Source organism: Phycodurus eques, chromosome 6 (genome assembly GCF_024500275.1).
Source record: "Phycodurus eques isolate BA_2022a chromosome 6, UOR_Pequ_1.1, whole genome shotgun sequence".
Taxonomy (NCBI): Eukaryota; Metazoa; Chordata; class Actinopteri; order Syngnathiformes; family Syngnathidae; genus Phycodurus; species Phycodurus eques.
This window is the reverse complement of record NC_084530.1, coordinates 6,117,873-6,131,631: the sequence shown is the minus strand read 5'-3', so window position 1 is coordinate 6,131,631 and position 13,759 is coordinate 6,117,873. Positions and strand designations below refer to the sequence as shown.

Sequence of the window (13,759 nt, the reverse complement as noted above, 5' to 3'; positions counted from 1 at the left end):
CACAAACGTACACTGTTTTGATTTCAACTTGAAAGTGTGAAATTAAATTTAAGGACCACTCTTTACTGCAAATGTAAAATAATTACGGTATTTGAGATTAATGTTCTTTTGTTTGCTTGACATGTTTATGTTTTTGAAACAAATTTTAAATATAAAATAACTAATGTGAGTAAGTTGTTTCATCACATTTTTAACTCACTTTGTTGAGTCCAGTGTTGAACATATTATTTGAATATATTAATTGATGGAGACAGTGATGCTTCGGAGTGTTGCACAAATTGAAAAGTAACAGCACACAATAGTAATGTGTCCAAGTGTCAGCTATGTATTGTAATGAATTTAGTGATGTTGTTTTTTATGTCACAACAAAAAGTCAGGAAATAAAAGCAGACTTTAAAAATTGACATTTGTCAGGTCAAAGCGTTCTTTCAAGCACTGGTAATTGTGGTGTCAAACGTGATTGTGATTTTATTTTTTTTTCTCTCGTGGTTAAGGGAGCAATTGTCTTGACTGGCTGACATGTGAATGGAGGAGGAGGAACTGCAATGTCAACAGATAGAATGAATGACAAATGTTAATTTGCACATTCTGATCAAGTAACCGGTTATGTGTGAAGGGTTCCTTATTGTGTTAAACAGCAAACAAGGCCCAAAAGCAGAAGCGACTGGTGATGTTTTTTTTTTTTTTTTTTTTTTTTTGGAAGGGAGTATTAAAACAAAACAAAACAAAAACAAAATCTAAAACCAACATAACCATAAGTACAACACCCGCCACTGGCCACTAATAATTCTTGAAGATAAATTCTGCCTTGACTACCTTTTGGTCACATTCCTCGACACACACTCAGAGCAGCATTTAGGTCTCTGTAACATTAACAATTTTGTAATGGATGGACAAGAAATATGGACTTTTAACAAGGGCCTGGCCAATTTATGGATCGGAGGATTTCATAGGCCAATTTGAGTCCTTTTCACACTCATATTTAACTACAGTGTATGTAGTGTACAGTATATACCGCGGTGTATATTATATACCTACTGACAATTTTAAGTCTTAATTAACCCGAACATGCATGATTTTGGAATGTGGGATAAAGTACGAAGTACCTTGCGAAAACTTATGCGAGCACCTGAACGTGCATCTCGACACAGGAATGCCTCAGCCAAAATTTAAACCCTCAACCTGAGAACTGTGAAGCCGCTGTGCTGCCCCTCTACAGATCTCTTTGAGACTAATTTATGTTCTTTAAGTAGCCCAAAAATTGGGCGGTGAATTCATGGCCATCAACATGACACATTTACAGAGTAAACAAAAATAATAATGATCATCATTTATTTCTTAGTTATTTTGCCGGATGTGCTTGCATTTATTACGCAGATACTTTAGTAGCGCCATTGCCGCTTGTTGGTAGAGCACCATTGCCCTGTTCATGTAGAAATGCACATACTGTATCGACTAGCATGACTTGTCTCTTAAACCACACCGGCCACTGTTAAATATTGAATTAAAGCACAGAGACGGGATGCTGGTGTTCGACAAGGTCAAACAATTCATATCCATACGTGCACACAAACACATTACGGTCACATCCAACACACACAAAGACAGATTTTCAGTTTGAGGACACAAGAAACAATTGGCGCATGAGCAGGCAGCATGAAAATCAATCATTTCATACGCTTGCAAAGATACCCGAACAGTGTTTTGACCAAGCGGTTGTCTCTTTCCAGTGAATCGCCTCTCATTTCTCAGTTTTGAGAATTCAAAATGGACATTTTTCATTTGAGTCAGATGCATTATGTACATAAGGAAGTTGCAAAATGTGCTTTTGAATGGGCCTGAAAATATGGGCAGCCTCTCTCTTCGTCTTTTTGGACAGGCTCGATATATAGAAGAAGTCCAAATGGTAGAAGGAAATACACTTTCAGCTTGACAATGCCAATAAGCTCAGACATTGGGACGTTATAAAGGAACTCAGTGTTCAAAGAGGACATTTATCTGTGGAAGCTGCATGAGTGTGCTCTCACCATGATGTTACTGTGGATGAAACCTTTGCGGTAACGGGCAGGCTTGAGGTGGGGATATTCCTCCGTGCTGGTCACCTGGATGTTCCACACGCGCCTCCAAGCCTCGTAAAGCTGCAGATGGACCGGGTAGACCCCCGAGTGGTGGGGGGCCACGGCGTAACCCATGTTCACTGGAATGTCATGTTGCTGCACACACAATTCATTTGTGAATGAGTGAACAGGCGAGCATAAACACATAGAGGAGTGTTCCCTCTTTTTGACACTGTAGATAGGGGGAGTGAAAGGTGGGGTGGGGTGTCACATAGTTTGGGATGTGTTTGTTGCACTACCGCAGTGGTTCTCATACTGGGCTCCAGGGACCCGCGGGGATCCGAGAACCGTAACTTGTTGGTTCACAAAATAATTTGCCTAAAACTATTCTTGTATTAGTTTTTTGTAAGGTGCATGCCCACATATGGGTTGTGCCGCGTCAATAAAACAAATATACTAAACCAATTTCAGTTCTGTACCTTAGCTCTGATATGATTGTGATGTATCACGTAAGTCTGACATCATTGCATGCGCATAGCATTTCTAACCCTCTTACGGTCTTTTCTCAAGTAGACTTTTAGAGGTGAGGCAAGGAGAGTTATACAAAATATTCGTGGCTTGGAAGCACATACCTTCGGTGAAAAGTTTCTGAACAGTCGATAAATTAAAGCTTTAGCAATGGGAAAATGGGCACCATGCTTGAGACAAAGTTCCGTGCAATTGACTCCGTGATTGGCTTTCACAGGGCTCCTTGTGAAAATGATTCTGCTCATGTTGTCTGTTTCTTATTGGGAATTAAACTCGGTCGTGGATTTTGTTGAATAAATAAATACTCCCTAGAGTGGTTAGAAAGGTCACTTCGCAGCCATGTTGTGAGTGTAAGCAACGGGCATGAGCTCACGACGATGAATAAACATTCCATTAAATTCAATTTAATTTGGTTAAGTTTAGTGGCGGTTGGTGGAGTTTTCAATGGGGCCACGATATAAATATATATATATATATATATATATATATATATATATATATACACACATACACACACACACACACACACACACACACACTCGTAATCGGTAACTTTAACATTATTGGCTGACGGGTGCTGGAATTTGATGCCATTTGATTGTACATGACCCCACTGCACATGTCACAATATAACGAGAGTTAACAGCAAACGTCTCGGCGCCCTGAAACCAGAATTGACATCATGAAATAAGACAACAGCGATAAACAAATAAATTTTACTCATCATTAACTATGTAGTATTTGTCCAAGTAATCGAAAAATAGATATACATAGAATTTGTAACATTTTCTGTCTTTCATTTTATTCACCTTTGTCATTTTTAATTTGACTCAGGAGCGGTGGGACAGCGCCCTTGCGCCCTCTGTTGACCAGCCACCACTGGTTAAGTTGCTTTCTGTTAAGCATCATGAATATTAAAGTGGAAGATTAAAAACATAAAATAATAATTTCAAAACGTTTGAGAACCCTGACTACCTGACTTGACAAGGGGAAATTAAAAATAGATGTGTTCATGAGGGCACTTGTGAGGGTGGATGTTTTCTGAGTGTGCCTTGCAGACAAATGGTGTTGTCCTTCGCCGCGCCACACATCCACTTACACCGTCAAAGCAAAGCATCGGCGCTCACAGGATGAGCGAGCGGAATGTGTCTGTGCAATAAAGGTTAGGGATTGGACTTTACGATCACGTTCACCTTCAATAAGAGGAACCTACATCCACCCTCGCTGTATCATAGCGTACGTGTGACATCCCTGTATGGCCATACAAATGATCTTCACACACACACACACACAGACGCGGCGTGGAGGCAAAGAGAGCACAGAAATAACAGCCGCCTACCTTGAGGAATTCAGATTAAATAGTCGGAGATAAAAATGGCTCCTGGGTTGCCATTAAGGTGAATGCCCCATTAGCAATGGATGAATTCAGATTTGTTTGGATTTAGGAGATTAGTAAAGTGTCGGTCAGGCGAGGCTCACAACACCGATTTCATTTGCATCTGTTGTCATTTTTTTTAAACAAAGGGCAGGACTGTTTGAATTATCTCAGAAAGGCTCTGGAGATGAGGCAAGGCTCCGGGGAACTAAGGGAATAATGCTGATTGCGTTTTGCGGTTGACTGATTATATTTGGGAGGGGGGTGGGGGGTGGGGGTCCTTGTGTTTGGAGGAAGTTTGTGGGACTATGTATATAGGCTGCAGTGATTTTGCGTTCGAGGTAAGTGCCCACCTGATGTTACTTTTGTTTTCCCTTCCTAAACCAGTACACAGTTTGTATTCAATGCTGAATAGTTATTCACTACCGACGTGTATAACTAAATATGTCTCATAATCTTAATCCATAATCCTAATTTTGCTTGCTGAGTCTCTGTAACGCGATTTGGGCACAGTGCTGGTGTAGACCACGGTTTGTCAAACTCTTTTTTGTCTCGGGCCGCATTGTAGTTATGATTTTTCTCTCTCAGAGGGCCGTTAGAACAGTGAAACCATATAAATGTTTAATCATCACCAAAACATATTATTACAGAACAAAGTGAGGGATAACTAGTTTTGAATTCAGAAGACAAGGATAATAGTTTGTTCAAGTATTGTTTAAGTTAGTGTTGAAGAAGGGTTTGGTAACAGAAAATGCAATATTTCAACATTATTGTTTATTATTTTGACAATCTGGAATTTGGGTACAGATTTTAGCAAAGTTTTCGCGGGAGTTGAAGAGCATGATTTGCTTTCGCGGGCCACATAAAATGATGTGGCGGGCCGCATCTGGCCCCCGGGCCTTGAGTTGATGAATTGCTATATAAGTGCACTATATTGCTATATAAGTGCACACCATATTGATGCTGATAATAATTATTCCGAAATAATTAGTTATAATATTTGAGTTAATGGCATAAATATCCTAGCAGCTAGGATACAGATTTAGTGTACAGCATTTTTTAAATAAGCTATCGGAAGGACATTTAATAGCTGTGTTTATTGTAGTCTACTTTGGGGGTCGTTAATAGACCTGCCTTTTGTTATCCAATACTGTGAGCTCAAACTTAAAACAACATAATTTACAACCACAGTAAAACAACTTCAGGATAGAACGTGGTGTTTGTGTTGTGCGGGGCGGCGGAGGTGGGTGTAGGGCGGTGTGGGGAGTGGGTGTTTGGGGGGCCTTCAGGAGGCTTCTGTATGGGGGCCCAGAATTTGGTGCCACGCCTCTGGACGTGTGTTATGTGAGCATTTTGTGTATGTTCATGTGTGTGTCAAAGTGGATCATATTGTTCTGCCTTTGGGCGCTTTGTGGCAAAGAAAAGGCAATTATTTTACACTGAGGTGGTTCAGAAAGCAAATATGATTTCAAGGACACATGAAAGGGAAGAAAGACAAGGGAATATAGACAGCGCCAAGCAGTGTGTGCGTATGCGTGTGCGTGACTGTGTAAATCAATCTCACCAACGCAAACTCCTTGTTGAGCACCATCTGCTCCAGCAGCGAGGACTCGTTGTGGAAGAGGTGAGGCTGCATGTGGCTCCACATGTGGGGGAACCACCAGAACTCATGCACGTACTTCAGCAGTAAATCGTCTCCCTCATCCTCCTCCACGGTACCTATGTGCACACGCACGCACACACAAAAGGACAAAAGGACGCAGTGTGACAGATGTAGTGACACACAATGTCACGCTGCTCAAGGTTAGAGTTCGGTCAACAAGCAGCAGGCTTCTCTTAGGCATGTGTTGTGGTGTGATGCGGTGTCATCCCTAATAATACATGCTATAATATATGATATCACATTTGTTCGCAAATTAAATCCTTCCAAAATCCAAATTCTAGTTTTAATTTTTTTCAACATGAGCCTGTTGCAGCAGATTTGAATATGAAAACGTCCTTGGGGCCACAACAGCACAAGCACACACACATTCGCATACCACGGTTCTGGGACTCCAAATTACTGAGATAGCATCAAGCAAAAATTGGGATTTCATATCTCTTCTCCCAATTAAATATACCACGATGAGGAGATTTAGCTCTTGACTACTGATAAGGAGTATGTATATGTATTCATTCATTAATTTTCCATACCGCTTCTCCTCACCAGGGTCGCGGGCGTGCTTGAGCCTATCCCAGCTATCTTTGGACAAGAGGCGGGGCACACCCTGAACTGGTTGCCAGCCATTCGTGGGGCACATATAAAGAAACAACAATTCACACTCACTTTCACATCTCCGGGCAATTATTTTTTTTTGGGGGGGGGATGTGGGAGGAAACCGGTGTACCTGGAGAAAACACACACAGGCACGGGGAGAACATGCAGACTCCACATAGGTGAGGCCGGGTTTGAACCTGAACTGTGAGGCAGATGTGCTAACCAGTCCGCACATCAGTCGGGGAAAAAAATATATATATATATAGATATATATATCTATATATATATATATATCTTTCTGAATGCTATGAATCAAGCTTTGTGCTATCCATTCATACTGATTATATTCATACTGAGTATTAGGACAACACTGAATAGTAAAAATACATATATAATAAAATATTGTGAGATTGCAGCAATAGAACTGCAACAATTTATCCTTGACAGAATATATTAAGAATGAAAATAAAACATTACTTTGGAAATGTGTTGTTTTACAGCTAAAGGTTACTGGGTTGAAAATGTTATAGAAGCGCAACTATTTCAATTACTTTCTCAAAGTAATGTAACTCATAACATTTGATTACATTTTGAATACTTTGACTTTTAATTTTGAATGAATGCATCAACAGGACCCTTGGATGTTTCCTTTAAAAAAGTGGATGAAAACCATACATTATTTTCCAATTAATTACATATTTGTTCTTAACACAAATAATAAACTGGTAACAAAATGTGATGAAATGTAAATACATAAAACATGTTTGTTACATTTTATATATATACATATATATATACCGGTACGTATACATACTATACTGTATGTATGTGTAAAATGTAATTATTACTATAACCTTTTCAAAATCTCAGACAAAATAATAGATCGTAACACAAGGTGACACTTCAAGGTCATATTCGGAAAAGTATGTCATGTTTGAGACTACAGTAGAAAGGCACATGACCAGAGAGAGCCAATCACAAGCGACGGCTTTAGAAGGAGGAAGTGCTATGAAAACAAATCTGAGCTTTTGCGGCTATTTTTCAAATCTAACGATAAAAAAAAAATGTATCATCGAAATTTCTAAAAGCAACTGTCATTTAACTACACATTTATCTCAGTAATTTAATGGATTACAGTGACAAATATTTTGACATTAAATTATGCAATCTGAATACGGAATTAGTTATTCACCAACACTGCCGATATCAGTACAAGTATTCACTCTTGAGCACGCACTAATACCGAGTACCGATATGACTTTAGATACATAAAATTTCAAATTAACACATTGAGAGCTACTTGTCAACAAATACCTTTCTTTCTTTCCGATGCTCACGATGATTCGCTGATGTGTCAAATCGCAGCAGCACAGCGTCAACTAGTGGTGAGGAGGACTTACTAGAGTTAAGATTTTATTGCCTTTAATATCAGTAGCTGGTATCGACAGTCTTCACGAGTACCCGATTCCTCGAAATTAAGCCGGTAACGGCCCGATACCGATTCCTGGCATCGGTACTTGCCCATCTCTAGTTTGTTCCAAAATAAAACACAATGTTTTTTTTATAACACATTTAAATCATATTGCCTGATTATTTATACGGCAGATAGAGAATGGACTGATTTTAGAGCATTGTGTTTACATTTGTATGGGGCTTTCACATCTACTCGCTAATATCCATTAGTTTTCTACCGTACTTTTTCAATAGTACTTGTCCACATTAGAGTCACGGGGGAGCTGGAGCCTATCGCTTGTTAACTTTGAGGCAGAGGTGGTGTTCACCCTGGACTGGTCGCCTTTTACATTTTGAAATACAACCATTCACCATTCACACTCACATGCACCTCTAGAAAATGTTGTGGAAAGTCTTCAACCTGCATGTTTTTGCAATGTGGGAGGAAGTTGTGGTACAAAGAAATAACCCACGCAAGACCAGCAAGAACTCAGAACTGTGATGCACATATGCTAAACACTATACCAATTTGCTGCCTCACTAAATAATAGTACTTTATCTTTATAACTTTACCACTACTCCTATTTCTTCATTTTCAGCTTGGCCCTCATAAAATATGCCATCCAAAAAATGTATTCTGTGCTACATGGGCGTTTGAAATACTCCCTCTGTGTTTTTTTGGTGTTTGTTTTTATATTGTTATATTCATTGCAAATGCTGCCTTGACAACGCAAGGTTTGTGAGGAGACAGACAGCGAGAGGAGTACAGAACTTCTCAACAACAGAACCATAGCAGAATAGCGTGGTACTGTATGTGACCACTATAACGTTCCATAGGGGTCACGTTCTTATCTGTGAAGGATACATACACCCTGTGAGGAAGGGACGCAACAACTAACCGTTACGACCGGACAGGACAGCGATAGTGAGCCACCGGCGGCGTGCGGCGGAAGAAACTATGCGATGCCTAAACACCTGTAGGAACTTTAGAATGTGCCTGTGAGGCCCTTTGAGATGCTTTTGTGATTAAAGCCTATATAAATAAAATGAAGTTAACGTGCCAAGTCATTATTACTGGCCATCATTTTATTGTTTTTTTTTTTTATTTTTATTTTATCTTAGCTTTAAAAAAAAAAAAAAAGCGTGAGAAAAAGTTATGTTCACCATAGCACTTTTTTTTTTTTTTTTAGTGTTTCTTCATTGACTATTACTTACCTGTGTGATAGAACTTGCCAGAAAAGCCCAGGTTGAAGGTAAAGTTGGAGATGTGAGCACGCAACTGTCTTTGAGTATCCAGAAGCGCCTGTAGATCAGATTAGACTGTTAGATTCGTTACGGTGGACAGATGCAGTGAAAAAAATAAATCAATGAATAAAATAAATACACGTACATATGAAAGTGTTCCGATTTCTCATGTCCTTAAACACACCTCAGTGTCATGTGTTAATGCTCAAATTGGGATTTTCTTCAATTTTCTTTCAATGACATCATTAGTATACTGGCGTTTAAACAAAGACTGTAATGAGTGTTAACCAAAGAGCGTTACACATGCGCGCGCGCACACACACACACACACACACACACACACAGGCAGTAAGATGAGTTAATGAAGGTCAATGCATTAAAGGCCTCTAGAGGATGGAATAATAACCTCCTACACGACCCCTCCAATACACCCACGCGCACACACACACATGCACTCGTAGTCATTCACTTCCATCCATCTATTACCGAGTGAACCTGCATCAGTCCCGACCCTTCCCTCCTTCACCGCACCCTCTCCCTACTTTGGAGAAGCTGCAGTGTTCCTCTGTCGCACACTCGCCTGAAACTCCATCTCTCTATCGCTTGCTCAAATGTCACATTCTCAGGGGACGAGCTTGTTCTAATTTAAAAGAAAGGCTGAAGCAGCATGGAGGATATACCGCTCTCTGTCTTTCTATAACTCCTTCTGTTCTCTCCCAGCCCTCCTCCTTGCTATCATTGCACTTCTTGATGTTTGCGGCCATAAATATTTTTTATGAAACTTTTATGATTCCATGCTCGTTTTGTTGGGCTCAGCGCCACGTCTCTATTAAAAAATGTTTGTCGGATCCCTTTTAATCGATCCCCGGGAACCTTTTCTGATTTAGGAGATGAGCAACTGATGTGAGCGCGAGGAAGCGCTTGCAAGCAGGGTTTCTGTGTGTGTTTGTGTGTGTGTGTGTGTTAACAAATATAGAGCGCAGTATCTTCATTAACACTAATCTAATGGTGTTGAAGATGGCTGCCCGCTGACAGATGTGCACAGCCCTAATCTGATCCCTTGTCTCCACTGTGATGACATCCTCTACATCACACATGCAAACTCACGCACACACACGCACGCACGCACACGCAAACACACACACACACACACACATCCAAATACTCAGAATTAAATTAATTTTGTTGTCAAGCGCTTTGCATTTTAACTCAATCTACTCTCATGGATGCACTTGGTCAGAATGCATTATTAATGCAGATGTTGGGAAGAGTGCATGGGAGTTTGTCCAAGTGTGTGCTGTATTTGTGGAGACACATCATTTATATTCTGTAAGGAACATGGGGAAAATTCGACGCAGTGAGGCATAAATAGGCACACTGGTGATTTTGCATGATGTAATGTAGACAATATGTTCAGACTTTGTCGAAATTCAAGTTGCATCGACAGCAGAACCCTGTCGTAAATCAAAGACCCCCCCTTTAACATTTTACTACTTGTCCACGACTCAGTCGTAATGGTTTTGCGTTCTGACCCTCGAGCTGAGAGTCGCCGTTAGAGTATGTTGACAGTTCTATCTTTCCAGTGAATGTCTTCATTGTGTCGCAGTGCTATTGAGTGCAGAAAATAACGCAACAAAACAAAAAACAAAAAAACCTGTGCAGAATTGACCAGAACTTACAACTTAGTTGGCAAAGGTCATTTAAAAGGAAGAACAAAGAACATCGTTTTCAAGACATCAGAGAACAAATGTGCAACAACCTGTTTAGTTTCACGTGACAAATACTTGAATATACCCATTCTCCATCCATCCATCCATTTTCTGAGCCGCTTCTCCTCACTAGGGTCGCGGGCGTGCTGGAGCCTATCCCAGCTATCTTCGGGCAGGAGGCGGGGTACACCCTGAACTGGTTGCCAGCCAATCGCAGGGCATATCTAAACATACAACCATCTGGACTCACATTCACCCCTACGGGCAATTTCAAGTCTTCATTTAACCTACCATGCATGGTTTTGTGACTGTCTTCTATTGCTTTGTTTTTAACCCATCCATCCCTTAATTTTTTATACATATATATTTTTTTTTTGCGTCAACCTTGTAATGGCGGACACAGTTGCAGCCTGAATCAAAGTTCAGTCTTGACATGGCATAATGAAAAATATCTGTGTCTATGGATTAATTCGCCTTGACTAAATCTGTTTCCAACCTTGGTTTAAGAGAAAAAGTAAATACAAAATGAAATCGGATTAATCAGATCTCAAAAGTCAATGAAATCTCAGCACTCGGTTTTGCAAACAAACCAATAACATTGGTGACAGATTAAATTGGATAGTTCATGCATGGACAATAGTTTAGATTCCTATTTTGTGAATGTACTTGTATACTTTATATTATATATTTATATTTCCTATATCCACTATTGCTATTGAAATGATGGACTTTTCCCCATTGTGGGACTAATAAAGGTTATCTTATCTGCGGCGATTTGACACATCAGCGAAGCAATATCACGATACCTTTCATTTTCCTTTGCTACAGTCATCAGTACACTTTCTCGTCAAATATCAGCATATACTAGTGGCTATGGTGTCCTCATCAGAATCATTCAATCATCATGAAAATGTAGTAGAATAATGAAACCCTGAGGATTTATTATAAGTGGCCAAACATTTGTACAAACACTAGTAGCCTACAACAGTGTCTCTTAAAATGTGCGTCACTGTTCTGCTAACTACAATAATGCAATTATTATGTTCTGCAATAATTGCTTATCCACGCTAGGGTCGGTCGCGGGTGTGCTGGAGCCTCTCGCAGCTATCTTCGGGCGAGAGGTGGGCTACACCCTGAACTGGTCGCCAGCCAATCGCAGGGCACATATAAACAAACAACCATTCGCACTCACATTCATACATACGGGCATTTTAAAGTTTTCAATTAACCTACCACGCATGTTTTTGGGATGTGGGAGGAAACCAGAGAAAACCAACGGAGGCACAGGGAGAACCCGAAAGCTCCACACAGGCGAAGCTGGATTGGAACCCGGGTCCTTAGAACTGTGAGGCAGATGTGCTGACCAGTTGCCCACCATGCCGCCTAATAACTGGTTAAATGATACAAAATAATTTTCAGATGGTTTTATGGACCACAACAATTGATTAAAAAAAAAGTTATTTTAGTCATGTAGATTCTATTTTCATAATCACATTGAACGTTTTACATGCGTCGGTAAAATTGTTATCCACCCTGTCGTCATGGGGTCACTGCCCTTTTACGAAAACCCTTTGCCCAAGTGTATATCAATTGAAATTAAAATGTTTCATAAATTCAAAATTACTGATGCACTGAAATGAAGATTCTCGATCGAAAACCGAAACTGAGGAACCCCAAGGCAGAAAACCGAAAGCCCAAACACCAAAAGAAATGATCAATCAATCAAACTTCATTTGTAAGCGCTTTTCATACCAAAAAATGCAACACAAAACACACACACAAAAAGAAAATTCAAATATAAAAATAAAATATCAAACCTGCAAATTATTAATTATGAAACGATGCCAATTATCAATAAAATTGCATTTATGGCTATGACTGGAGAGATGCCAACCTATAGAAATGGACTTCCAGAACAATTTGTCTGAATTTCCATATTTTTAAAATTAAGTTCAGGACATTACCTGGGACAGTTATTGCGGTATATCATGTAATAGGATGAAAAAACAAACAAAACAAACAACCAAAAAAAAACGGATACTGTTCAATTTTACAACATAATCATTACTCTATAATCGTAAACGTGAATAAATGATGGCTTCAATATTTGTCTTCTATGTTATGTATTTGTCATATATGTTTAGCATTTACTGTCATGGCGGACGCATTTGCAGCTAAATGTCTTCTTTTGCGCGTTATTTTTGAATTTGCTGCATCCACGAATGCTACTAAAATGATGCAAGTTTCCCTATTGTGGGACTAATAAAGGTAATCTTGTATTACAAAGATGTATTATTTTATATCAATTTTTAAATTATAGTTTTCATTTTCTCAGCAGCGATACAAATTCATTTAGGGCCCCTGTGAAGCTGTTTAGCATCGTATATTACCAGTAGTTTGAATGTATGAGTTATTTAATATGAATGCTTATTTCACATTTATTTCTCGCATTATGGCACTATGTCACTATCAGTCCGTGAGTGTAGGCTGTGTGTAGTGAGTGTGAATGGTTGTTTGTTTCTATGTGCCCCGCGATTGGCTGGCGACCAGTTCAGGGTGTACCCCGCCTCTCGCCCGAAGATAGCTGGGATAGGACAGGATATGCGCGACGGAAAATGGATGGATGGATATGAATTTATTTTTAAAAAGGTGCGGGAGCTACACCAAAGTGTATTTCTAACAGCTTAACATCTACGTAATACAATTAATATAAAGTTCAATGTAAAATCTCAACTTTTTTGATGAAATGGGGACGTCTCAAAGGCATGGGTGATATGAACTCTTTCCTTCTTTGCTCTCACTGGTTATACCGTGGTGCCATCGCAAAAAAAAAAAAAAAAGAAATAGACAAAATACACGTGGAAATAAATGGAAAAAAAACATTTAAAAAAAACAGGTGGAATTTATACTTTTGAAAGATGCACACTGAACTGAAGTTGCATGAGATTTACTAAAATCTTATGCTTCTTTCTGGCCATTGTTTTTCTCGACTCCAAAGTTTATGACTTGAGAGGCATTTGACTTTGGAGGATACCATGTTCAGCAATGTACTGCCTCAGATGTGGGAAAAACCTCAACAGTATCAGTAAAATAGTCATATTACAAGAGTAAAAAAAAAAAAAAAAAAAAAAAAATG

General features: G+C 39.4%; 1 protein-coding gene across 1 annotated transcript in view; it reads right to left on the bottom strand.

Annotated features, from left to right (window-relative positions):
* The window catches only part of ndst3 (N-deacetylase/N-sulfotransferase (heparan glucosaminyl) 3), a 57,498-nt gene that overhangs the window by 30,481 nt on the left and 13,258 nt on the right, over positions 1–13,759 (bottom strand). Inside the window, exons 3-5 of the mRNA XM_061678919.1 lie at positions 8,885–8,972; positions 5,525–5,679; positions 2,028–2,213 (exon numbers count right to left, since the gene is read on the bottom strand). Of these exons, the coding sequence (XP_061534903.1) occupies positions 2,028–2,213; positions 5,525–5,679; positions 8,885–8,972 (429 nt within the window). The remainder of the gene's footprint in view (positions 1–2,027; positions 2,214–5,524; positions 5,680–8,884; positions 8,973–13,759) is intronic.